The 27990-nt window shown below is 46.2% G+C and overlaps 1 protein-coding gene across 1 annotated transcript in view; it reads left to right on the top strand.

Annotated features, from left to right (window-relative positions):
- Positions 1-6059: 6059 nt before the first annotated feature.
- Tfcp2l1 (transcription factor CP2 like 1) overlaps positions 6060-27990 on the top strand; it is a 52511-nt gene continuing 30580 nt past the window's right edge. The window contains exons 1-2 of the mRNA XM_032915270.1: positions 6060-6201; positions 10720-10871. Coding sequence (XP_032771161.1) covers positions 6140-6201; positions 10720-10871 — 214 coding nt within the window. The 5' untranslated portion in view covers positions 6060-6139. The remainder of the gene's footprint in view (positions 6202-10719; positions 10872-27990) is intronic.

Raw genomic sequence — 27990 nt, forward strand, 5'->3', positions numbered from 1 at the left:
GAGCCCTCACTGGACTATGTGGTGCAAGCATGGACAGGTACAGAGAATCCTGTGCTACTCACTTTCCTCGCTGTTGAGACAAAATACCTGGCAAAAGCAATCAGAGGAAGGAATGAAGACAAAAGAGAAGATGAAAGAAGGAAGGGAGGGAAGGAGGGAGAGAGGGAGGGAGGGGAGAAGGTGGAGGGAAGGAAGAATGAAAATGGAAGGAAGGAGTAGAGGAAGAAGGAAGGAAGAGAGGGAGGGAGGGAGGGAGGGAGGAGGGAGGGAGGGAAGGAGGCTCACAGTTTGAGGTGACACAGTCCACCATGATGAGGAAGACATAGTGGCAGGAGCTTGAGATCTCTCATGGACATTGTGTTCATCAGGAAGTCAGGAAGCAAGGGTTGACAAACGCTGGTGCTCAGCTCACTTTCAACAAGGCATTGGCCCATGGAACAGCACCACCCACAGCTGGGGAGCACCTTCCCAGCTCAGTGAATCCAACCTAGAAACTCCCTCACTCATGTGCCAGTGTCTTGTGTCCTGGGCGATTCTAGATCCTGTCAAGTTCAACAGCAATATTAACCATCATATTACACACTCACCATAATACTTCTGAACAACATGTGTGAGAACTGGACTGACCCTGTGGATGTAAAATGCTGGGAGCTGGAGTCCTAGATGGGTGGGGGTGTTTCTTCTGGGATCCAAACTCATGGTGGACAGGGCAGAGGCTATCCAATGGGCCAAGGTTAATTTCCAAAACTCCCAAAGGACAAAAGAGAACTGTGGTTCCCTGGGAGACCCAGGTTCCTCAGCTGATCCGTGGCTCAAAAGCATATGAGAGCTGTCTGAAGAGATGGTTCGTCATGAAGAACTTGTGCTGCTCTTGCAGTGGACTTGAGTTCGATTCCCAGCACCCACGTAAGGTAGCTCACTAACAACATAACTCTAGTTCCAGGGGATCGGTCGCCCTTGTCTGGCCTCTGCACTCACATGCCATAACCACACACAGGCACACACACACATACACATAAGTGAAAATACGACTGTTACTACTAGAAGTGCCTTGACTTGGTTCTTGAACTGGGGAGTCCCCATTGCTAACATCTTCCAGCTTCTTTCTAGTTTCTCTTTTCATCTGAGAGCAACAGGCGGGGCCTAGTTTCTCTAGGCAGACTTCACCCACCCAGGTATGACTGCACTGCCCTCAAGCCTTACCAGACTGGATGAGTCTGTGATTTCACACCCACGATGTTGGACAGTGATACCCCCAGGTGCGTGAGCACAGGCAAGGGAAGCGCTTGCCTTTCCTCCCTCCTCCTCTGACCTGGGGAGGGAGTCACTATAGTCTCCTCAAACTTCCCTCCCACTGCTCTGTGTCCCTGAGGAATAGATGCTCCATATGTTCTGTCACAGAGGCTGGCACTTGTAACTAGGGACGTTTGCAAAAGGAGGGGCGAAGCTGATAACAGGCTCCTTGTTTGGCCCTGGCAGGAAAGCACTGTGCCAAAGTGCATGTAACCAACTCCACCCAGGACTGCTTGCTGGGCCTGCTCAAGGGGCATGGCCGCCTGTAAGGATGAGGACCTCTAGGGCTGCTGATGCTGCTGTAGTACCAATCTAGTGTGCGTGAAGTCCGTAATAAAGCCAGTGGTGGCAGCCGTCTGTGATCCAGTGCGAAGCGGAGGCAGGAGGATCAGGAGTTCAAGATGATCCTTGGTAACTTAAGCCTAGGCTACATGAGACCCTGTTTCCAAGAGCAGTGATCTCTTATTTGGTTAGTATGTGAGTCACTGACAGGTTATGGCGCAGATTTTTGTTCAGATTTTTTTTTTTTTTTTTTTGGTCAGGCTGGAGATGGACTCTGGGTCTTGTGCATTCTAAACTTACACGACCAAGCTACCGCCGTGCCTGTTTGCTCACACGGGTCTGGGATGTTAGTGTGCGCTTCACACTCTCGGAACGTCTCGGTTCAGGCTAGTAATATTTTAAGTGGTCAGCGGCCCTTTGCGCAGGGGTTACTACGGCAAAAACTTCTAAAACTTGACTTCTAAAACTCGATGCAGGGATACCTTTCTCTGTCCTTTAAACGTTTTTTGTTTTTGTTTGTTTGTTTGTTTGTTTTTGAGGTAGCGTCTCTTGTATTTCAGGATGGCTTCAAACTCTCTGAGGATGTCTTTGAACTTTTTTGACTCTCCTGCCATCATCTCCAGAGTACTGTGATTATAGCCAGGCCTCTCTGTGGCTGGTTTTATGGAGTTCTGAAGGCTTCGTGCATGCTCGGCAAGTACCCTACCAACTGTGCTATGTGCCCAGTCCCTTATGCTTATTTCTGATTTCTTTTATTATTATTATTATTATTATTATTATTATTATTTATTACATTCTATTATTTATTGTGTTTCTGTGTATACATATGTGGTGCACTATTGACATGATGTACACATGCCAGTCAGAGGATAAGTTGCATGGGTAAGTTTCCTCCTACTCCCATGTGGGGGTCCCAGGGATAGAACTCAAGCTGGTCAGGCTTGGCAGCAAGCACCTTTGACTGCCAAATCGTCTTGCCTGCCCTAACTTTGGGTTTCTGTTCCTTGCAATAGAAAGTAATTGTAACCAGCTTATGAGAAGCTACCCTGCTACTGCAAATGCTAAAGTAACTGGACAAGGGATTAGAGGGGCACAGTCTAGAGGAGTCACTGGCAATGCTTAGGAACCTTTACTCAGAGATCTTTGACAGCTCCAAGAGGCTTCATCGGCTTGGCTGTAAGTGATGACTTCGTGCTAACATGCCCAGCTGATGTGTCCCATCCTGGATAGGTCACTTGGTGCCCTGCTGGCATCTGGTCTCTGGAGTCCCCCAAGGCATCCACCGAGAGGCATGACAGCTTAACTGGACCCCTGTCCACTGCCTCCCCCACTCTCCTACAGTTGCTGGCCCCTGAACTCCTGGTAATTCCATAAAAATGCTTACACATTCTTCCTCCAGCCAAACCCCAGCTCCTTTCCAGGCCACCATGACCTCCTATTCGCCCATTCAAATCATATTCTCGGGGTTGGGGATTTAGCTCAGTGGTAGAGCGCTTGCCTAGGAAGCGCAAGGCCCTGGGTTTGGTCCCCAGCTCCAAAAAAAAAAAAGGAAAAAAAAAGAATATCTAAAAAAAAAAAAATCATATTCTCAGAGTGCAGGCTTCAGAGTCATGGGGACCTCCAAGAAAGACTGGGGGTCCCTTGTGTGATAAAATGAGAGACTCTGCAAGAATGGGGGGCTTACTTTTGTTCTTGAGGGGCCTTCGGGTTGATTCTCGGGGCAGACATATGTTGATCAAGTTTTCTTTTCCAGGACCAGGTGAAGAGAACTCTGGCTATGGTGTCTACCTTCAGAACCCCAGGCTCTTAGTAGGAGGAAGAATGTGTCAAGAAGATTCTAGCCACTGGGCTGGTGAGATGGCTCACCATTACTGGGTAAGGGTGACTGTCTCCAAGATTGACAGTCTGGGCTAGAACCCTGGAACCCACTTGCTAGAGGGAGAGAATTGAGTCCGCACAAGTTGTCCTCCGAAAGCCATGCCCCACTGCTGCAAATAAAAAAAGATTTAAAGACCAGTATTCCCATCTATGCAAATCACAGATATTTACAAAATAGAGACCAGAAAGAGGTAGCTCCTCTTCATATCTGTCCTCCCTGTAACTAGACTAATTGTTTCCCCCTGCCCCCAAGAGCGAGAAGTCAAAAGCTCAAATTCATCATTATCTCCCAGCAGGAATCAAAAGGCTGCCTTTGCCCTCGGGAGAGAGAAGTTTTGTGGTCACCTGTCACACACTTGGACAAAAGAATCCACATTCCTCTTCCCCTCAAACTAAGTCTTATTATTCCCAGTTTCAAGTTCTTAGGGCAGGCACCCTGGTTCCCACCTCAGCTTGCTGTTTGGAGGGGGTTTCCACAGATCTTTGTATTTACTGGAGCCCTGAAGGTTTGCTGGATGCCAGAAAGCAGTTCCTCTCCAACAGATTTATTTTAGGGCTGGGACAGAGGGAGTCTTTGTGGTACCCTACGGATCTGGCTGAATCTCGTCTAGCATTATGTCTGTTGTAAGTCTGAGAGGAGCCCAGTTGGAAGGGAAGGGGTGAGAACCAATATAGAAACTTGGTATAACAACCTGGGGTAGATTAACCCCAGTACAGGTCACACCTGACATCTCGGCAGTGAAGTCTGAGCCCTTGGCGTGAGTTTGTCTTTGTGGGCTCCCTTTCTCCAAGTGTTAGCACTTGATATGTACCTGGAGGGCATTCCTACATTCATGGCTGCTAGTCCGCCTCACTGCTACCCAATCACACACCCTGGAGAGCTTCAAAGTCATAGTCATCCCAGAGTCCAGTCTCAACACCACCACACACATGGTGTTTTACTTTACCTCCCTGATGATACTTCCCTCCCTCTGTCATCTGCTGCTTGTCGACTGATAGAATGATAGGACCCTCTGGGAGGGCCAGCTCAGAGGGTGCTCTCCTCTTGAAAGCATGTCCCTGTTCTGGTCCCTGATGGAGAACTTAGTTGTCAGGATGTTGACTAGAGAATTCTTTAGTATCAGTATCTGGGAGAGAGCTGGGAAGGGGAGAGGTGATCACTTCTTCCAGTTTCTCCCATGAATGCTCTGGGACTAAATGGCCTTTGCTTTGTCACACATCCACAGAGTTGGGTGTGATAGCTACAGGAATGTAGCCCAACCCTTGAGACATGTGACCTCTAAGAGCATCCAGAGCAGCTGAGGTGGTCCCTGGAGAGGCAGGCAGGGAGTCACACAGGTTTTCTCACAGAGCAGCATCCTGACTGGGGAGAGTGCAGGGCTGCCAGTACAGGAGGGAGGACTTGTAGGCCCAGGGAATCTCTGCAGACTCATTCAATTACTTCCCATAAGCAGAATGTATGCCTTGCTGAGGGAGGTCCTCACACATTACCCTGTGGGTCCACCTCTAGGAACTGTGTACCTTTCTACCTGCCCATCTGCCCATGGGCACACTCAGCTAGACTCACCTTTTCAAGAGCCAATTATCAACAACATTCAAAATCTTAAAGGGGCAGAAAGGTGGCGGGCACATCCCAGGGTAGAAGAAAAAGAAATGACTTCTAAAAGTTGTTTACACTCCACACACACCGAGATACAGTGATTCCCCAACACACACAGAGAGAGAGAGAGAGAGAGAGAGAGAGAGAGAGAGAGAGAGAGAGACAGAGAGACAGAGAGACAGAGACAGAGAGACTTAAAAACAATCCTAGTGCCTCCCTGCCTCCTGTGTCTCTGATACCTGGACACTTCTCCACCCCATCTCCTAAACTCTTCTGTATGTCACACAAGCCCCGTTTGTCAAAGCAGGGCTATCACAAACCTTGTGGTATCTGTCCAAACTTACTTTCTTTTCAGATGTTTCCTAGCACATCCCAACTCAGACTAAAGACTAATTCTGGGCTCTGAGTAAGAAAGAGGCCAAGGCATCTCTTTTAAGTTTATTTTATTTTTATTATTTTATTTTATAGGAAGGTCTCCTGTATTTAACTTACTGTGTAGCAGAAGATGACCTTGAACTTCTGATCTTCCTGCCTCGTTACAGTGCTGGGATTAAAGCCCAGTTCTAGCACACCTGGGCTTAGAGTCTAGGAGGCTTTGTCTATGCTAGGCAACTTTATGTATGATATGCTAGGTGAGCTAGCCATGGAGTTAAAGACAAGTAAAAGCAACAGGGAAAAAAAAAAATCTGTAACATCAGTGTCCAGTGAAAGGAAAAGCAAAAAACGTTAAGGGGAGTGTTCAGGTACTCCTGGCCAAACGGGCTCTGAGCAACTGCCTTGGGTTCAGCGTGCAAACTGAGTAGCAAGTAGGCCACAGCGAGAGTGACCGTGTCCCTGGGGTCAGTGGACAAGCAAGAGAAAGGCACAGCTCAGGCAGGTGCGTCTCAGCACCGCCCTCCCGCCGTGCCAGCCGTGGGGGCGGGCCTGCAATAACCACTCCCCCTAACGCCACGCCCACCTGACGGCCCATAAAAGGCGTCGGCCGCAGCCCACTCCGGTTCGAGTGCTGCTTTGGGGTGGACAGCGGCCAGGTTGCCGCTTCCAGCTCGGTGCCACGCCCCGGCCGGTGCTGCGGGATCCTCAGCCATGCTGTTCTGGCATACGCAGCCCGAACACTACAACCAGCACAACTCTGGCAGCTACTTGCGGTAAGACGCGGCAACACCTGCCTACGATCTGGGTCCAAGCGCTGACTGACCAGTGCGGCCTCCAGGGAAGGGCCCTCCGGGAGACCCCTGGTGTATGATTGGGGGTTGCGCTGGGGATATGCTGATGCCCGCGGGGCGCCTCTCAGAGGTCTCTCTAAGGCTCGATGTGTCCCTGACCGGGTCTCGTAGACTTTCCTCTCCCTTCTCCACTCCAGTCGCAGAAATAAACTTACCTCATCCACCAGGAGCTGGAGTGTCCCGGGAAGCCAGGCCCGGCTCTTTGCCCACAGGTGGATAGCGGGAGCCGATCTAAGCGAACCCTAAGGGCTCGGGCTTCATGGGATGGCCGCCTCTGCTCGGGGGGGTGAACTTGGTATGGTCCTCAGGCCTGGATCTTCTCTTCTGCGTGGATTTCGCTAGCGCGCTTCAAGGGAAGAGGGTCCCGCGGGATTTTGCAAAGTTCTCTGAACTCCCTCTTTTAGGAAGTAGAGCCTCCCCCACCTCCCCACTTTGCTTCAGTGACTACCAGGTTCTGCGCCCCCCCGCCCCCCGCTGCGGTGCAGCTGGCTGGAGGGCTAATAGGCATTTCTTTTTCTGAACTCGCCAGAACCAGCTTCAACCTGTCTTTATTTTCATCCTAGTCACAGTTTATTATATGTGCCTTACTTAACCCAAAGGGTGTTTGATGTGGGCTCAAGAAGGCATCCCAGGGGCTGTCAGCCCTAACTACAGAACCTTAAGTGCTTCTTTGGACCCCCAAGTCTCCCCTCTTGGATTTTTTTTTTTTTTTTTTTTTTCTTCCTGGCTTTTGATTCATGTATGTCCAGCACTCTTCTAGGAAGGCATTCCCCCTTCTTAGAAAGCTAAAGAATGACCAGGTTTCACTGGTGTATCTTCTGGGATTTTTGTTGTTTTGTTTTGTTTTTAAACTCCAAACAATCGAAAGTGGCAATCAATCTAGGGTCTTGGGACTGCAGACCCCAGTGGTGTTGAGGTAATGCAAAGCCCACAGTTAAAATTGCTACAGAATAAATATATGCTAACTGTATAACACTCTATAGAGCTACCTGCAGTTTCTTTTGGATTGTAGTGAGTGGCCATTAGGTATCTATCTCATCCTATTTTAAAAATGAAGTTGAAGGTGACCTTGAGCTGAAGTAATCTTATTTGAAATCTAGTTGCATAAAACATCCTCGTTGTTAGAGGAGAGGTGTGGTTTTTGTAACTGTGCCTGAGATGGAAGTTTGTGAGCCAGTACAGATAGTTTTAAGATTTTGACTTAGCATGAAAGGAGGAAGGCAAACATTGAGGCTGAGAGCTGCTACAAAGCCACACTGTTTCTTTGGGTGCTTTGAGGAAGCAGTGGGTAAAGACGTGGGTACTCCCCACTGGAAACTGGTGTTGTTTTTATTTTTGTTTTTTTTTACCTTCAAGTAATTTGACCTCTTTGAGCCCTGTGCCCTGCGTTAGAGCAAGGATATTTTTCTTTGCTGTCCTTTTTTTTTTTCTTAAAAAATTTTAAAATTAATTTTCCATTATTATTATTATTATTTTTATTTTTCTGCAGTGCTGGGCTGAACCCTGCGCCTTACACTTGTTCTTCCATTTTGATAACTTCCAGTCCTCCTTTTTTATTATCATTTTTTTGTCCTGCTAAGAATTCTGCAAGCTGATTTCAATGAACAGTGGATGGCCTTTAGTCCCTCCCTCTCCTCTCTGTTTGATGTTCTGGTGACTTTTATTCCTTGGCAAATAAGGACACCAGGCCAGAAACAAGTTACTGTTGAATGATGGCTTTTAATACACACCCCCTCTTTTTTTTTTTTTTTAATTTAAAAGTAACAGTGCATGGGTTATTAACTTACATGGTCTGGGCAAACATGAAATTATGCAATTCTCAGGGGAGCGGGATGGCTTACTTTTTTCTGTGCTCCTTAATAACTGCTCAGGCTGGAAAAGGGTAAAAAGATTTGTTTCTGGCAAAGGTGAAGCTGGCCAGCCCTGCACTCTCCCTACTTTGGGCCACCGACAGGAATAGCAGGGAAAAAATATACAGGGAATGTCTTCCAGGTGTGCCCAAAGGCAAGCTTTCTGAGAATTTGTTAGATACTGTTGGGGTGTGTGCTGGGTTTTATTTCATAGACACTCATTTATGATGCTGTACAGGGAACAAATCGTACTGGCGACAGTGCAGTGAAGCGGGGTCAGCTGATCTGATTCAGAGCCTAGGCCCATGATGGGAGGAGGGTCATCAAGATAGGGCGGGGCATCTTTTGGTAGTTGTTTCTGTGGCAATTTAGAATCTTTAAGGGAGTCTCACCTGCCTGTAGGTCATTCTGATCCTCAGGGATTTTATTGTTCTGTGTAAGGACACCCATCTGAAGTCCAGGCAGGCTGAGGTGGGACAGCTCCTTGAGCCTGGGTGTTCAAGGCTAACCTGGGCAACATACTGCTACCTTCTTGAAGAAGTCTAAAAACAAGTTCCTCTGTAATAGGGTGATTGGAGGCTGATGTGTGTGTGTGTGTGTGTGTGTGAGCATTGTGTGTGTGAGCATTGTGTGTGGGAGGGGGCTGTTTCTTTTTTTTTCCAGACAGGGTTTCTTTTTTTTTTTCCCCCGGAGCTGGGGACCGAACCCAGGGCCTTGTTAGGCAAGCGCTCTACCACTGAGCTAAATCCCCAACCTGGACAGGGTCTCATTATGTATCCCCAGATGTCCTGGGACTCACTCAGCTTGGCCTCGAACTTACAGAGATCCACCTGCTTCTGTCTCCTAAGAGCTGGGATTAAAGGCAAGGGCCACCAAAGCTGCCAACTAGACTTCAATAATGTTCGTCAGGTACCACACGAACTTTGTGTTTTGAGGTTGGAGCTCCTGGTCTGGAACTTGACAAGCAAACTAAACTGCCTGGCCAGTGAGCCTCATGGGTCACCCTGTCACTTCTCCCCAGCAGTAGGAGATGTGTAGATCGTACACAATAACTACTCAGCTTTTGTAGGCCATGGCCTCTGAGATTGAGGTCATGTTATAAAGCAAGTGATTTACAGATTTACATCTCCCCAGTGCAGGGCTGATGTTTTTGGTGTAGGAAGCATTATTTAGAGGTGAAGGAAACAGCATTTTGGATATTTTAAGATTTGCAACTTGGGTAAGAAAACTGAAATCAAGGTTTTCTATCCTCATAGTATTTTGGAGAGTTCGTTATGACCTTTAAAAGGGGAAGCTATGGGCCTGCAACAAGGATCACCAGGTAAAAGGTGCTTGCTACCAAATTTAATGACCGGAGTTCAATCCCAGGAGCTCACAGGGTAGCAGGAGAGAACCAGCTCCTAAAAGTTGTCCCCTGATGTTGATGTGTGTGCATGTGCGGGTGTGTGCCCTTGTTCACATACACATGTGCCTGGACACATACAAATAGATAGCTAAGTAAATATATACATACATGTTAAAAAAACAAAACAAGACAGGCGAGTTGTCCCCTTTTTGGAAGAGATGAAGGTGTGTGGCCATCTTGGTAAGAAAGCCAATGGATCTTCTGTTGTGTAGTTTACAGTTATAGAGTACTGCCAACTGCTGATACATAGAAGAGTTGATTCAAGAATACAAGTGGAGGCTGGGGAGGTGGCTTAGTTTGTAAAGGTGCCAAGTTTCATGACTTGGGTTCAGTCCCTGGGACCCACATGCAAGGGAAGAACTGGATTTTGCAAGTTATCCTGTGACCTCTCCACATGACCTTGATGCGCACATCTGCACACCCACCTATCCACTAAATAAATAAATGATCTAAAAAAGGAATAAAATAGTTCAGATGGTTGTTCTGGAAGATGTTTTGTGTGAGTGCTTACAGAGAGAAATGAGGTGCCCATGGCTAGGGGCATACCTCAGTGGTAAAGCACTTGTCTGGCATGCACAGGGTTCTGGGTTCAGTCCTTGAGCACTGATCACTCTCCTGGGGGAAAAAAAGAAAGGAAATAAGAAAAGAAAGCAAGGAAGGAAGGAAAGAAGGAAGAAAGAAAGAGCTTCTTTTTTCTAATTAAAGATTTTATTCATTTTATGTATGTGAGTACACTGTTGCTGTCTTCAGACACACCAGAAGAGGGAATCAGCTTCCATTACATATGGTTGTGAGCCACTATGGTTGCTGGGAACTGAACATGGAACCTTTGGAAGAGTAGCCAGTGCTCTTAACCACCAAGTCATCTCTCCGGCCCAAGAAATAGCTTCTAAAGTCACTTGCTGCTGGTTTATGTCACTTAGGTTTTGGGAGGCAGGAGACAACTTTACACTTCACTCTTCTAGGCCTTGGGTGAACGGATCATGGGAGCCAGAGGATGAAGCTAGGATCATATAGTAATGGTTGCATCTTGGATTTGGGCTGTGTGGATGAGGAGCTAAGCCAGTCAGCGTGCCATGCTGGACTCTGAAGTTGTCTTTGCTACCATGACCTGCATCTGTCTCACCCACTATTGCTCCACGTTCCTGGGCTTTGTTCCTGACTGTTGCTTCCTGTGTTTTACAGTGATGTGCTGGCTCTGCCCATCTTCAAACAGGAGGAGCCACAGCTGTCTCCTGAGAACGGGGCCCGCCTGCCGCCCCTACAGTATGTGCTGTGTGCCGCCACCTCTCCAGCGGTGAAGCTACATGAAGAGACCCTGACATACCTCAATCAAGGTAGAGGCCTCCGCAGAGTTGTAACCTGGGTGCAGGGGACAAGTGGGATAGTCAGCAGAGGATGTGCAAGGCCCATGATTTCTGTGGGTAATAGAACTACTGAAAACTGAACTGGGAGTGTACTGTGGGCCTATAGTCCTACTCCATCTGTTCCTGAACAACAGAATAAGACTCTTGAGAAAGGGGAAGAAAAGAAGGGAGGGCAAGCCAACGGTGGGTCATCTCGAGCATTCCTCATGTGCCTCCAGAACTCAGTTGTTGATGGCTGCTAATACCGTATGGTGCTTTTGGTACCTGATCTGCTGTCCCTTATGGAGTAACAGCTGACCCAGGTCCTCCCCGGCTCAGAATCTGGCTTCCACCTGCTGGAGAGCGGCTGCCCTTGGTGGCTTTAGCTCGGTGACCTGCCGCTTCTTATTCTCAGGGCCTCGGTGGTTTCTTGTGTAGAAGGAGAAAGTCTGATTTTAGAGGGGCGTTTAAGAGGGTGAAGGTAAGTGACCTACCTGGCTTGATAACAGTTGTGCAACCATCAGCATTTCCAGTCTTTGTTGTGTTTTGAGTTGGAGTCTTGCTGGGTAGCCCAGGTTAGCATGGAACTCAAGATACTTCTGCTTCAACTTCCTGAGTGCTGAGACTATAGGCTTGTACTCTGTCTAGGATTTAGTACTCTTTAAAGTCTTTTTATGATGTCTGTATATGTAGGAGTGTTTGTACATGTGTGATTACGTTATGTATAAGTGTATGTATGCGGGAGTGATTACATTTGTATATGGTGTGTACTTGAAGTCAAAGGGGCTTGTTCTCTTTCACTATGTAGAATTCAAGTCACTGACTTGAAGCAAGTGCCTCTGCTCAGCCAACCATCTCACCACCCCATGATCCCCCTTTTGAGTGTTTTGTTTGTTTGGACACCCTCCCCAGCGGTACCCTGGCAGACAGGGCTTTGTTGGTCTCTGTCACGATGATGGGACCAGCTTTAGCCCTGTCTCCTGGATTGCCTCATAAAGAATCTGGTTCCACCATCCAGTGCACTGGTTGCTCTGCTATGGGCTGGAATCTGGGAGGGGCAGCCGAGCCCTCATAAAAGCTGCCTCCATTCTGTAGAATTGCCTACTGGATTTGACCTTGCCAATGTCTAGAACTCATAACAAATGGAAGTGGCCAGGCTACCTTTGCGTGGAATATGCCCCTGCCATTGCTGGCCTGTCCCCGAGGAAGGCACTGCCTCAGCCCTGTGGGCTGCACACTTACTCCTCCTGTGGTGGCATGATGGCCATTGAGAGCAGGTGATTAGCCAACTGGAAGCAGTCCCTGGTGTTTGCGCAGTGGCTCCTGTCATTGTCCTTTCTGACTCATTGACGGTTGAATGCCGCCAGCTTTCTCTCTGAGCCATCTCTTTCCTCACCAGTCTCCTCATCAGTCCATCACTCTCCCCCACTCCCCTTCCTGATTCTTAAAATTTGAGAGTGGAGAAAGGAGACCACTGAACCCATGTGGGTCTTGTTTGGGGCCATGTCCCATGTGAGCTGCTGAGCGAGTGCTGTGAGGTGTTGTTGCTGACTGAACAGGGACACTGTGTGTCTGTCCCCTTCCCCTTCTTAGGCCTTTCTTTAGTTGTGCTCACCATGCCCCTCCGCTGTTATTTAGCCCTTGTTAGAAGGTGTTATACTAGCATATGAGGTGTTACTAACACATTTAAAAGAACATCCTCTTCTTCATCCATCAAAGAGGTTAAAAAGAGGGAAAAAGGCCCACTCTGTGGTTCCATCCATCTGTTTGTGTTAATTTAGTATATTCCCTTTGGATATTTATGGATTTATTATTTTACAACAATAGAAATCGGACCCTTGCACAGAGAAGCCTTGCACGATAGGCTAGTGCTCTATCACAGAGCCACACTCCCTCTGTCCCTAGAGACTTTTGGTTATGTATCTATGATTCCATGGTTCTTGTGGAAACCCCCCGCCCCCTGGGCATCCCAAATTGTCTCTTGTGAGGTTTTGCAAGTGCATTGTTTTGACACTAGTAAAATAATAGATGTTTATTACAGAAAATATAGATTGCTTTGACATTGTTTAGAAGGGCTGGGACATAGGTCAGTTGTCAGAGTACTTGAGTAGCATGCAGGAAGCCCTGGGTTTGGTTGACAGTACCTCATAAATCAAATGTGGTGGTACATACTTGTAATCCTAGGTCTCTGAGAGGCAGGAGGGTCAGGAGTTCAAGGTCATCCTCAGCTACATAGTGAGGATAGCCTGAGATGCTTGAGACCCCTATCTTAGGAAGGAAGGAAGGAAGAAAGAAAGGAAGGAAGGAAGGAAGGAAGGAAGGAAGGAAGGAAGTCTCTCAAGCTGTTGATGGTGGTATACACCTTTAATCCTAGTACTTTGGATGTAGACACAGGCAGATCTCTATGAGTTTGAGGCTAGTGTGGTCTACAGAGTGAGTTTTAGGACAGCCGGGGCTACATAAAGAAACCCTGTCTCAAAAAACTGAAGGGTCAGGGAGAAAGAAAGAAAGAAAGAAAGAAAGAAAGAAAGAAAGAAAGAAAGAAAGAAAGAAAGAAAGAAAGAAAGAAAGAAGAGAGGGAGGGAGGGGGGGAGGGGGGGAGGGAGGGAAAAAGAAAGGGAGAAAGCTATTGGAATTATAGTAGTGAGTTATTTGACCATACACCTTTAATTCCAGCACTCAGGAAACAGAGACAGGCGATTTCTATGAGTTTGAGATTGGGTCTACATTGTGAATTCTAGGACAGCCATAGTTACATAAAAACCCTGTCTTTAAAAAAGTTATTATTCACATTCTATCTTTCCTCTCTGTAGTAACTACTGCGTGACCATAGCCAGTCAATATGTTAAAAACATATTCATTGTTGCTAATTTGCATGTTTCTGCCAAATTTTTAAAAAAATCCAATTGAAACTCAAGAAAGCTTAAAAAAACAGAAGAAAAAGACAGAAAATCCAAAGAAAAATCAAATTTAAATCCCCTCTAATATCATCTGTGTGTGTGTGTGTGTGTGTGTGTGTGTGTGTGTGTGTGTTATAACTCTTGCTGTAGCACACATGCAAAGGTCATAGGACAACTCTCAGAAGTCAGCGCTCTCCTTCCACCACATGGGTCCTGGCAGTGGGAGTTGTCAGGCTAGCAGTCTTTACCTGTATGCTGAGCCATCCTGCCAGCCTGGCCACTGACTGTCTACGTATTTTATATATGCATGTTTTAAAATTGGGATCACTGTCTACGTATTTTATATATGCATGTTTTAAAATTGGGATCACGGAGTTTTATACCATAAACTCTGTTACTCTAGTGTTTTATATTGTAGGCAGTCATTTTTTTTTGTTGTTGTTAGAAATTACACATTAAAGGTCAATGAGATGACTCAACAGGGAAGTTTGATAACCTCAGTTCAATTCCCAGGATCCACATGGTGGAAAGAGAGAACTGATTTCCAACTCTCCTCTGACCTCTACATGTGTGCCATGACTTGGGCATGTGCACACACATACAAATAAATGTAATCATTTTTTAAAAATTAAACTTTGAGGACTATATAGTTCAGTGGCTGTCTAGAAATTAAACACTGACAAACATTGCACATACATCTTGATTTTTTTTTTTTTAGTTACATACCTAACATAGAATTACAGTGTTAAAATGTTACACATTCTTTTCTTGGCAGAGTGTCTCATGCCAGCCAACCCTGTGCATCTCAGAGTCCCTCTCAAAGTCAGGTGTTCCCAGTTTTCACAATTAGTAAAAAACCTGAGATTTGATTTTTTTCTTTAATAAAAATCTTTGTGTAGTATCTTAGACACTGTCCTCTTGCTGTGAAGAGACACCATGACCAAAACAACTCTTAGAAAAGAATGCATTTAATTGGGACTGGCTTACAGTTTCAGAGGTTTTAGTCTACGGTGGGAAGCATGGCAGCAATGGTGCTGGAGAAGCAGTAGAGAGCTACATCCTGATCTGCAGGCAGAGAGGGAAAGACATTTTGCTTGGCATGAAAGCCCACCTCCAGTGACACACTTCCTCTAACAAGGCCATGCCTTCTAATCCTTTCAAATAGTGACTAAGCATTCAAATACGTGAGCCTATGAGGGTCATTCTTATAATTAGTCCCATGTGTACATACACATATAGACACATGTCAGATGACAACAGTGGGTGTCTGACTTCACCTTCTTCCTTGTTCGAGAGGGAGTCTCGGTTGTTTGCCATAATCTCGTAGGACTCTCCCGTCTCTATTTACCATCACACCACAGAAGAATTGTTACAGATGCTACTGCCAGCTAGCTTTACGTGGGTTCTGGGGATTCCAACCCAGGTCCTCATGCTTGCATGGCAAATGTACTACTCACTAAGCCGTCTCCCCAACCCTGGTTGTGAATGAACTAACTGCCTGACATGGGTGCTGGGAACTGAGTGTGGGTCCTCTGCAAGAGCAGTAAGAAGTGTTCTTTACCTCTACGCTTCTTTGTCATCAGTCCTCAAAATTTGATTTTATTCTTATTTTTTTTTGTTTGTTTTTTTTTTTCTTCAAAGATGTGGTCCCAGGCTTTAAGGAGCCTAGCCTGGCCTCAAACGTGTGATCCTCCTGTGTCAGCCTCCCGGAGTGCTAGGATTATAGGTTACCATTAGCTCGGTTAAACATTCTGTGCTTTATAATGACTAACATGAGGAAATATCTAAAATGTCTGTTTGTCTTTTACAATGTCTTTGTAATTCTATTATGTCTGCCGTACATTTCTCTTTGAGATATTTGTCCCATCCATTGGAAGAGACATAATTTATGAATCATTTAGCAGCCATATACTGCAATATTTTTCCTCCCTCAGACATTTAGCTATATTTTATGGTATTTATATTTATGGTGTATAGCATGTAAGATCTGAGAGCCTTGAGCAGGCTAACCAAGTATGCTACCTACCACTGGGCTGTACTCCGGGACCAATAATTAATTCTATTATTAATTACATTTATTTATTCTATTATTACATCTATTTATTCGTGTGAATCTGTACTAGCCATGCATACATTTAGAGATCAGAGGAGAAATTTTTATAGTTCTATCCTTTAACCGTATGGGTTCTGGGATCCTGAGGGTGGGGGCGGGGCTCTGCTCAGCTCTCAGGATACTTCTTGTCTGCCTGTGCCTTCCCTTTTGACCTTACATTTTAAGCATTATGTTGGATATATCCTTTTTCCTTCGCTTTTATTAATGGTTACTATACTAGGTGTCTTCTCAACATACCTCCCACCCGAGCACTTAACCAGGACCTGCCTCAATTAACTTCTGAGATCAGATAATATTAGATGCCTTCAGGGTGGTATGGCTGCAGAATTAAATACTTTATCCTTCAAGTCAAACTGTAGATTTCGGTCTAATTTTAAAAAGCAGTTTTTATGAGCCAGATATAATTACATCGGGGATCTCAGCACTCCCGGGGCCAAAGCAGGAGGATCAGGAGCTGGTGGCTAGCATGGGTTGTATATTAAAATCACAGTTTAAAAAAACAACAACATGCCATTCGAGACCTTTTTAACTTATTGAAAGGTTTTCTCTTTAGTTATTCATGTTTATTATGTTGACCTATATCTATAAATCAAAATCTCTTACTGAACCTCTGGACCACCATTTCCTGGGCAAAGTCCAAGGAGTGTCTTGGCAGCAGAAGGACTCGGGTAAGAAGTGTCACAAGCATGTCATGCCACACAGGGGTATCCTGGTCACCAAACCTGGTGGCTGGTTTTAGAAGTGGGGAAAATGGTTTGAGAAGCCAATATGTCTTCTGAGAAAAGTCTTCAAAAGAAGAGAACAGCTTCGGAATAGAATGAAGGCTTGCAAGTTCCCTGCTGGGGTCAAAGGTCCTTGTGGACACAGCTTCCTTTCCTGACCCTGGAGCCTGAGGGAAGGGAGGAGGAGGGGAGGGAGCCCCAGGTGCTTCTGCCTTGGAGATAAGAAGCCCTTTCCAGAGTGCTTTCTGAAGACAGAGCTTTGCTGCTTCCACCCAAACAGCTACACAAAATGCACCTGACTGGGGTGAGATTCCAGCACTAGAATTAGAGTTTTTGTTTTCTTCCTTCCTTCCTTCCTTCTTTCCTTCCTTCCTTTCTTTCTGTCCTTCCTTCCTTTCCTTCCTTCCTTTCTTCTTTCTTTCTGTCCTTTCTTTCTTTCCTTCTTTCTTTCTGTCCTTCCTTCCATCCTTCCTTCCTTCCTTTCTTTCCTTACTTCTTCCTTCCTTCTTTCTGTCTTTTCTTTCTTTCTTCCTTCCTTCTGTCCTTCCTTCCTTTCTTCTTTCTTTCTGTCCTTTCTTTCTTTCTTTCTTTCTTTCTTTCTTTCTTTCTTTCTTTCTTTCCTTCTTTCTTTCTGTCCTTCCTTCCTTCCGTCCTTCCTTCCTTCCTTTCTTTCCTTACTTCTTTCTTTCTGTCTGTCTGTCTGTCTTTTCTTTCTTTCTTTCTTTCTGTCCTTTCCTTCTTTCTTTCTTTCCTTCTTTCTTTCTGTCCTTCCTTCCGTCCTTCCTTCCTTCCTTTCTTTCCTTACTTTCTTTCTGTCTGTCTGTCTGTCCTTTCTTTCTTTCTTTCTTTCTTTCTTTCCTTCTTTCTTTCTGTCCTTCCTTCCTTCCGTCCTTCCTTCCTTCCTTTCTTTCCTTACTTCTTTCTTTCTGTCTGTCTGTCTGTCTTTTCTTTCTTTCTTTCTTTCTGTCCTTTCCTTCTTTCTTTCTTTCCTTCTTTCTTTCTGTCCTTCCTTCCTTCCGTCCTTCCTTCCTTCCTTTCTTTCCTTTCTTCTTTCTTTCTGTCTGTCTGTCTGTCTTTTCTTTCTTTCTTTCTTTCTTTCTTTCTTTCTTTCTTCCTTCCTTCCTTCCTTCCTTCTTTCTGTCCTTCCTTCCTTCCTTCCTTTTTTCCCTGACAGTCTTATAAACCCCATGCTTGCCTCAGACTCACTGTGTTTCTGGGAATGATCATACACTTCAGAGCTTGAATTGCCTTCATGGGTTTATATAGTGATGCGGATCTAACCCACAGCATTGGGCACACAGCGAACGAGTCACAGGGCACATTCCCAAGTCCCTAAAAGCATTTATGAATGATCACTAAGATTAAGTAGCAGAGGACACACCCCTAGGCCCATCAGAAAAGTACTTTCTAGTCCCTCTCCCCCATCCCTGACTTAGGACCAAGCTCAGAGCCCGAGTCTTATTTCTGCCCTGATATCCTCTCCTAGGTAAACCCTAAGATAAATTGTTCTCATTTTTTCAAGTGACAGCCTGGCAGGTAGGTGTCTTTAAATTCTCTATTCTCCTTACCTGATCAAACAGGGGAATGGGGAGGAAATATTGGCAAACCAGGTTTTTGGTTTTTTTTTTTTAATAAATAATATTTTTAGACTAATTTATTATATGAGCACAGTGTAGCTGTCTTCAGACAAGCCAGAAGAGGGCATCAGATCTCATTACAGATGACTGTAAGCCACCATGTGGTTGCTGGGATTTGAACTCAGGACCTCTGGAAGAGCAGTCAGTGCTCTTAACTGCTGAGCCATCTCTCCAGCCCCAGGTTTTTGTTTTTCATAGGTCTGCACTTTCTACAGTCTCTGAGGAAAAATACCTTCAAGGAAAGAAGAGAGAAACACCCTCCCCTTCAGGAAGGGAGATAACCTCCCATTGTGGCTGTTGCCTGGAGAATTAAATGTTACACGGATGTCTGGTTACATTTTTTTCCTTCTTCCAGATCTCTAAGTGACTGAATTTAAAGAATGGGGTGGGATTAACCAACCTCTGTTGTTCTTTTCCCTCAACAGCTAAGTTTTCTTTTTCAGTTTAATTTTTAGCCTCAATTTGGGAATATAAACTACAGAAGACAAATGACCCTGGTACATATTACCTAAAAACAAACAAACAAAAAATTCTTTCCCTCCTTGTTTTTATTCTGAAAGGAGATTACTGAGCAGGGAAACATGTCCACTCTAGAAATAATGTCCCACAGTCTCCTGTCTTCTACGTCTTTGTCTTGGTCACACCAGTATGGGCATATGCAAATGTGTTTGTTTGCTTTTCTTTTTGAGTCAGAATCTTAATATGTATCCTTGACTGGTCGGAACTCACTCCGTAGACCAGGCTGGCCTCAGACTCTCAGATCTGCCTGCCTCTGCCTTCGGAGTGCTGGGATTAAAGGTGTGTGCCACCATTGCCAGGCTTGGTGCTGGTGATCAAACCTAGTACATTATGTATGCTAAGCACAGAATTGAGCTTCATCCCCAGGCCCCTCCGCATGTCTTTAATTTCCAAAACTGTATTTCTGTGTATGTGTAGGTGGGTGGGTATACACAAGAGTGAGTGCCCATAGAGGCTATGATAGAGAGAGTCACATGCCTGGAAGTGGAGTTGCAGGTGGTTGTGAGCCACCTGACTTAGGTACTGGGAACTTCTGGAAGAATAGCCAGTGCTCACCACTGAGTTATCTATCTCTCCAGCCCCAGCCGTTATATCTTAGCATAGGAAAGACCTTGGAATAACTTGAAGGCCCCTTCTTCCAACCCCATCTAATTGATGGGAAAACTGAGGTCTGGAGCGGGGAATAACAGCATACATAATGGGGTCTTAGCCCTCTCTGTAAGTACAGCCCTGACTCCTCTCTGGGGCTCAAGGGTGGTGTTCTCATGGCTCCTGGAGTGTGTACTTTCCTCTGTGTGTGAGCCTCAGAGCAGAAGGCTTGGGGGTCTGTTTTCACTGCGCAGGCTAGAATGGAGTAGAGAAGATGGGCTTCTTTCTCCCTTGAAGAGGACTCTGCCTTGCTGGCTGATGACCACTCAGTGCTCAGTGCTCCCTGAGCTTGAGAGAACCTTGGGTGATCTTCCTCTACCATTCCCAGGCATATTACCGTGGATCCTGTAGATCCGGAATGGAAGGGAGAGGCCAGGTGTTCTAGGAATCCAGAGAGCAGAAATTAGAACCCCTACTCCCATCCCAACACAGGAGACATTTATATGACCTCGCTCTCTAGTGTCTATGTGCCAGCATCCCTACAGAAAAGCAGAGTCCTCTGGGTGTCTGTCACCAGGACAACTGATTCGAACCTGCAAATTACTGGGGATTATAAATGTATTCAGATTGTAGAAGCTTGAGCTAGCCTTTTCCTCAACCTTTTTCTTTGGTGGGTAAACTGAGGCTTAGAACATGCAGTGGTACCTCTCTCCTTTTCCTTCCCTTTCATCAGGTCCCTCCCTCCCTTTCTCTGGGGTCTCATATAGCTAAGGAATGGCCTTGATCTTCCCAAGTGCTGGGGTTACAGGAAGGCAGGCCACTCTCACTTTGAGCTTCTGGAGATTATATTATAGGCCTGTGCCACCATACCTGGCTTCTATTTGTCTTTTTTTAAGGTTTATTTTTATTTTTTATGCATATGAGTGCATTCCCCATGTCTTAGACATTGTTCTATTGCTCTGAAGAAATACCATGACCAAGGCCACTCTTATGAAAGAAAGCATTTAACTGGAGGCTTGCTTTCAGTTTTAAATGGTTAATCCATTATCATGGCAAGAAGTACACAGGTATGATGCTAGTGTGGTAACTAGGAGCTTCACAACCTGATCACAGGCAGGGGTGGGGGAGGGAGAGGGAGGAAGGGAGAGGGAGAGAGAGAGAGAAACTAGGCTGGGAGGGGGCTTTTAAAACCTCAGAGCCTATCCCCAGTGACACACCTCCTACAGCAAGCCTATACCTCCCAATCCGCCATCCTTTCAAAAGTCCCACTAACTGGGGACTAAGCACTTAGTCTATGGGGCCATTCTCATTCAAACCACCACACCCTGCATGTATGTATGTGCGCCTCTAGTGTGCCTTGGGCTGGTGGAGGTCAAAAGGCATCAAATCCACTAGAACTAGAGCTACCGATGACTGTGAGCTGCCTCATGGGTGAAACCAAATTCAGGTCTCTATAAGAACAGCGTGGGGACCTGAGTTCAATCCCTTAGACCCTTTTGGGGAAGGAGCTGGATGTGGTGGTGCACCTTTAATTCCAACACTGAAAGTAGGAGGGTCCCTGGGGGGTTGCTAGCAAGTGAGTTCCAGGTTCAGTGAAAGACCCTGACCAAGAAAGGGAGGGAGGAAGGGAGGACGGGAGACAAGAAGAGGAAGATGCATACATGGACTAGACACATAACAATACAATTTGCCGTTTAATGAGGCCCTGGGAATGTTGGCCATTTGATTATCTTCTTGAACTCAATATAGTGTTTCCTCCACAGAACCCTCATATCAGAACCTTAACTCCCTGAAATCGCAGAATCATCTTCTATTGTGTGGGTAGTGTGCCCGTATCCTATTTAGTTGGTTCTTTAGTTGGTGGATGGTTATTCTGGCTCTGTGTGTGTGTGTGTGTGTGTGTGTGTGTGTGTGTGTGTGTGTGTGTGTGTGTGTAGGGGGGTATGCGTGGGGGTACTGGGACCTTGTTCATAGTAAACAACTGTTCATCTACTTACATGCATAAGCATGTGTTTGTGTGTATGTGTGTGGCCTGTGGAGGCCAGAGGACAGTCTTAGGTATCCGTGTTTCTCAGGTGCTAAATTCCTTAAAAATATGTTAAGATTACATTTATATAATTATGTCTATTTACATGTGTGCACACGGCATGGCATTTGTTCATGCGGAGGTCAGAGGACACTGGGCATTGGGTCTGTTCCTCTACAGTGTGGGTTTCTGAGATCCCTCGCTCCACTCCCCACCTCTGCCTCCTGAGTACTGGGATTTAAGGCATGTGCCATCATGCCCAATTCCAGTTTTTATTTTTTTCTATCTCTGAATATTAATTGGTGTTTTGTTGTTGTTGTTGTATGTGTGTGTGTTGTGTTGGGAACCTTTGAACTCCCTCCTCTTATTCTTTTGTCATTTTATTTTCTTGAGATAGGATCTCCCTATGTAGCCTAGGCTGGCCTCAAACCTTTGGGAATCCTGCCTCAGCCTCCTTATTGCTAGATTATGGGCATCCAATAAGAAGCCCTAAACCATAGTTATGTGGTGCTGCAGAACATTGAAACCTGCTCTTTCTTTCCAACTTGTTTTGGTACCCAGTGTCCAACCATCTGACCTCCTTCCTCTGTCTGATGTATTTTGTGTGGGGAGTGATTCTGTCAGGGATTCCACCCAGTGCTTCGAACATGTCTGCACATTGACCACTGATCCCACAGCGTCCTCTGAGCTCCTCTTCTATGTATATTTGGTTTTTAAGATTTATTTTACATATATAAGTACACTGTCTTCTGACACACCAGAAGAGGGCATCAGATCCCATTACAGATGGTTGTGAGCCACCATGTGGTTGCTGGGATTTGAACTCACGACCTTTGGAAGAGCTGTCAGTGCTCTTAACCGCTGAACCGTCTCTCCAGCCCATTCTATGTATACGTGTGTGTGTGTGTGTGTGTGTGTGTGTGTGTGTGTGTGTGTGTGTGTGTTTTGGCTAGACATCAAGCACCAGGGACTCCATATCTTGTTTTGTTATGGCTCGTTAGTCCCTTCTTATAGCCCTGGCTCCTGAAACTCACAGAGGGCTGGTTCCCTCTAGCTCATTACTGCTGGGTTTATAGGTGTGCTCTTAACTACCAGGCCTGGCTGGCCAGCGTGGCTTTATTTATTTGTTTATTTTTGACAAAACCAACCATTGGTTCTAGCTAGGCATGGAACTCAGGCTTTATGCTTGCACAGCAGTAAGGTTCTTTACTCACTGAGCCGGCTCCTGAGCCCCTCTCAGAAGTTTTGTATTTGACATTCAGATTCTGCATTTCTGGCAGATGCTGCTGAAGTCAAGGCACCTTGGCAGGCTACCCCACTGTTAATCACGATGCCCCAGAGTTTCTCAGTGCTAGTGATGTTAGCCTTGAAGACCGAGTTAAAACAGTCAATGTGTGTCTGTGTGAGCTTCTGTGTGGTGGGTTCACACACGTCTCTGGGCAGCCAATAAATTCTTCTAGCTGAGGGAGTCACTTAGTTTGACCCCTTCTGTAGTTGCCTGATAGTTTGTCATTTTCTATTTACTGCCCTCTTCCTACACGTGTATTAGAAGTGCATCTATAAGTTTTCTCAAGCTGGGGAAATAAAATAGCTCAGGCAGTGAAAACCTTGCCAAGCAAGCTGAGGACCCAAGTTTGGTCCCCAACACCCATAGGAAGAAAAAAAAAATAGGCATGGTACTGTGTGCTTTCAATCCCAATGTTGGGAAGATGAAGACAAGTGAATTTCTGAACTCCTGGCTAGACAGGATCACTGAATCAGTGAGTTCCAGGTTCAGTGAGAGACTCTACCTCAAAAAATAATGTGGAGAGGGATAGATAGAGGAGGACCCCTGACGTTGACCTCTGGCCTCCACACACATCATCATCATCATCATTATTATTATTATTAATGATATAATATTTTTTAAAGAAGTAAATGATTTCTTGTGTTAGTGAGATGGCTTAGCAGGTAACAATGCTTGCCTTCACCTGAATTCAGTCCCTGAGACCCACATGGTTAGAGGAGAGAGCTGACTCCCCGTAGTTTACCTGTGACTCCACATAAATTCATAATAATAAATACACGCATTTGAAGAATCTTAATTGTTTCCCCATTATTTTATTTTTCTATCTTCCTGTCTTGGTATGTCCTCCTGGCACTTATAGGCTAACACTGACCTCTTGGGTACACATTTCATTGCTCATGTCCTTGCTGTAGGGAGTGCCTCTGCCTGGCTCCCCTGTCACTTGTGCCTCGAGCATTTCCTCACTATTTGTGCCACAAGGTGTTTCCTGCTCTTCTGGTGTTTGCCCGGCGCCAGCCCTGGCAGCAGCCCCTTCTGAGAAGTGTCCAGGTCATGGTTTTCTTTTTCAGGAGTACCCACAGATAACTATCTTGCGTGTTCTGACTGCAGTGTGCCAGGCATGATACCTTACTCATGGCCTTCATAGCAGGAAGGAGGTTAAGGCCTGAGACATAGGTCATGACCTTCAGGGAATGGGCTTGGCTGGGTCCCTGGACAGAAAGGATTTCGTCCCTGCAGTGTGCTGTCTCCTTGACTGAATGCACTCTGTCACAGTCATGGGTACTTGCATAGTACTGTACACATAGAGGTGGGGAGACAGATTGTCCATGCTGGGCTGCATGGTCGCTGCACAGTGCTTTTCTCCTCTGCCAGTCTTCTAGTACTCTTGGCACACTGCCCTCCTTTCTCTGAGGTGAGGATGGCCTCTCATTATAATCTATGTGGCATTCATTACCCAAACCAGCAACTGTTGGAAAGTAAACAACCTGTAAATCTTGACTGGCCCTGGCAATTGCCTCCTGTTCTTGGGAACACGGTGATCCGGGCAGAAGCCCATGCTCTGGGTTCTGCCCACTGGGCAGAACTACTCTGGCTTGTCTGCCCTTCTAGCAAAAGCACCTGGTGGGCTCTGCCCACTGGAGGTCAGCTGGGATAGGCTGCTCAGGGCAGCACTGTGGACACAGGAGCTGGCTTCGGGAAGACACTGGGCTACCTGGTGGAGTCCAAGTCCCAGGGGTGGGTTTCTGCTAGGCTGCCTGCTGCTGGCTTAGTGACCTTGAGTACTGGGTCACTTGGGGTATGGGCTGGGGTGACTGCAAGAGAGTTTGTGTAGTTTAGAGTGGCCAGCACAGGGGTGGGGCAGGTCAGGAAAGTGCTGTCCTTACCTTGCTGTTAGGATGTGGTCATGAGGAGTGTTCACAAGAGGCACTCCAGATAGCATTTTGAAGGTATTGAGAAAGAGACACAGGGAGGTTGAAAACTTGCCTTTGGGAGCTGGGGAGATGGCTATACTGGGCTAGCGTGAGGCCCAGAGTTCAAATCCCCAGAAACAGTGGGCATAACTACACCTGTACCAACAACCCCAGCACTGTAGCTGGTAGAGACACAGGAGGACAGCTGTGGTTTGCTGGCTGCCAGCCTAGCTCCTTATTCCCTGTCTCAAGGCAATAAGAATGACACAGCAGAGCACCCAGTGTCCTTTGTGGCCTCTGTGTGGTGCCTGGGAACCTGTACACACCCATAGGTATGCAGCACTTTCTCTCTTCTCTCTCTCTCTCTCTCTCTCTCTCTCTCTCTCTCTCTCTCTCTCTCTCTCTGTGTGTGTGTGTGTGTGTGTTTCACTCTACTTTCCCTTCCCTCCTTCCCTCCCTCCCTCCCTCTCTCCCACAGTCCCTCCCAGTAACCTGTACACATGCATATGCAGAACTTTCTCTCTCTCTCTTTCTCTCTCCCCCCTCTCTCTATATGTGTATCTCTCTCTACTTTTTCCCTTCCCTCTCTCCTTCCCACAGTCCCTCGAAGTAACCTGTACACACATGCAGCACATACACACTTAACTCTCACAACACACACAACTTCACAACTTGCCCACGACACAAGTTGAACTACAACTTGTGTATCTCAGTGGCAGAGTGCTTACCTAACATGCATGGTTCTATCACAACCAAAAGCAAAACCCCCAAATTGCTTGGTCATGCAGACCAAACCTTGGAGGGTCTAGACTTAATCCCACCTGCCCTGACCCTATCTCCCTTTTCCTTTGTGGTTTAGGTCTAGGCAGCAGGCAGCTGTCTTTGCTGCTGATCTGTATGTAATATACCATGATTTGGGGCATGTTAGCCTCCCCCTGGACCTCCTTTTCTCATCTTGAAGTGGCACCGTCACACTGCACTGTGGCATCCTTGATTGATTTTCAAGACGGGGAGTCATGAAACCCAGGCTGACTTAGTGCTATATAGTCTAAAATGATCTTAAACTCCTGTTCTTCTTACCTCTGAGTTCTGGGATTACACGTGTGCGCCACTGTGCTGTGTTTGTGTAGTGCTGGGTACAAACCCAGGGCCTCATACACACTGGGCGAGCGCTCAGCCAGCTGAGCTACATCTCCAGCCTCTGCACAATGGAGTCTCAGCTCCTCCCGCTCCGCTGGCACCTCGACCTCTCTGCCTGATGTGGTTTGCTGTGTTTGTGCCTCACTCACGTTTTGTGCCTCTTAATTGGTTCCCCTGCCTCAAATGCCCACCTGCCTGATTAGCCTTGGGGTACAAGTTTGACCTTGGAAGAATAAATAGTAGCCACTGTTATCCTAAGCATCAACTGGCCTGGAACAGCTTGAGCCACTTGCTAGCCTTCCTGGCTTGTGTTTCTTCAAATTCACTCATAATATACTCCAATTTTGTATGTTTTTACTGTTTTCTTAAAGAATTAAAAATTTTATTTTATTATTTTTGGTGTACCACCAAAATATTTGGATATTTGTATGTGTCTGGATATATGTATGCAGTGATAGTAGTTGGAGGTCAGAAGATACCTTGTGTGCATCTATATTTATTTATTTGTCTCCGCATCTTTAATGGTTAGATTATATATGTGTTTTTGCATGTGTGTGTATGTGTTATGCATGTGTATGCATGTCTGGAGGTGTGGGAGTGTATTCACATGTGTGTGCGTGTGTGGAGGTCCAAGGTAGAGAGACATACAATATAATCCTTATCTCCATTCACTTAAGAACAAGGACTTTTTCTTTCTACATTGGTTCTGGCCTTCTACTGTATGGGTCCCAAGATTGAACTCAGGTGTTCAGGCCTAGTGGCAGGCAGGCTCTTTCACCAGCTGAGCCATCTTGGTGTCCCCAAGGACATTATTTTATATACCCAAACCTAGAAAATTTAGCACAGGTAAAAGAGCAGCACTTGTCATATACTTCAACAGTGCTGATAAGGCCCTGGCATGGTGGTACACACCTTTTAACCGCAGTACTCAGTAGACAGAGACAGGTGGATCTTTGTGAGCTGGAGGCCTTTGTGGTCTACGTAGGGAGTTCCAGGATGCCAGGGCTGCATAGTGCAAAATTCTTCATCCATCCCCAATCTGCCTGCCCCCCCTACACCAATTTTTTTTAATATGCTGGGAATCAAACATAGGGTCTTGAGCAGGCTAAGCAAGTGTTCTTTCATAGTGCCACACCTCCAGCCCTTGAGAGTGTCCTTTGTAACAGATTTCTGGCTGATTGAAGCTCCCTGGAGGATGAGGCTTTGTACTGGTCTCCCATCAGCTGGTCAGCCTGTACCTGTTTTGGCTGACCCCCATCTACCGTGATACTGAAGGATGCAGGCACGGTGGCTGTATACTGTTACTCCAATTAGGTGTGCCTCCCTGTGCCCACATGATGCTAGCTTGGGCCCCTAAGTGACAGCATATACCTTATTCTCCACACCTGTATTACATTTCCCTGGGAACGCAGTGGTAGATTATTTCTGTATGTTTCTAGGGCTTAGCTATCACTACTAGTACTATTGCTTGTTATAGCCTTGTGCAAGTATTTTTATTTTATGTGTGCACATGTGCACGCGTGCGTGCCTGTGTGTGTATGCCTGTATGTATGTACACATGCATGTGCATGCCTCTTATGTGTGCGTATGTTAGTATACATATGGATCTAAGATGTCAGCACCTTCCTCTGCCATGCTGCTCCTTATATATTGAAGTGGGATCTCTCTTCGAACTCTGAGTTTAAGGTTTGGCTTTGTTGGCTAGCCAGCTTGCTCCATGGTCTCCACCTCACAAGCTCACCTTGCTTTTATGTGAATGAGCACTTTATCCACTGAGCCATTTCCCAACCCCTTGCACAAATATTCTAAAGCACCAATGCTCACCCTGTGAACTAGCACCCCGGAGGTGGAGTATCGAGGCCATTAGCTACTTATCTTGTTCCTGTGACAAAATACTCAATAAAAGCAGTGTCTGGAAAGAACGGCTTGTTTTGGTCACAGTCAGTGGGTACAGTTCACCGTGCCAGGGAAGGCATGGCCCCAGAGCTGTCTGGACATACTGCCAGAAGACAGGCAGATGCTGCTGGCATTCGGCTGGTTCACTTCCTCCTTTCTATTCACTCCTAGACCCCAGACCATGGACGGGTGCCACCCACATTAGGATGGGTCTTCCCACCTCAGTTAGCCTAACCTAGAAGGTTCTCTCTGGTGTCCCGGAGCTCTGTCTCTAGGTAGTTCTAGATCCCGTCAAGTTGACTGAGAGGTGTCAAAATGTCCAACAGAATTCGTGCCCAGTCCTCTGTAAGATAACAACTGTTCCTCCTATG

This window comes from Rattus rattus, chromosome 10 (assembly GCF_011064425.1).
Source record: "Rattus rattus isolate New Zealand chromosome 10, Rrattus_CSIRO_v1, whole genome shotgun sequence".
NCBI classification, from domain to species: Eukaryota; Metazoa; Chordata; class Mammalia; order Rodentia; family Muridae; genus Rattus; species Rattus rattus.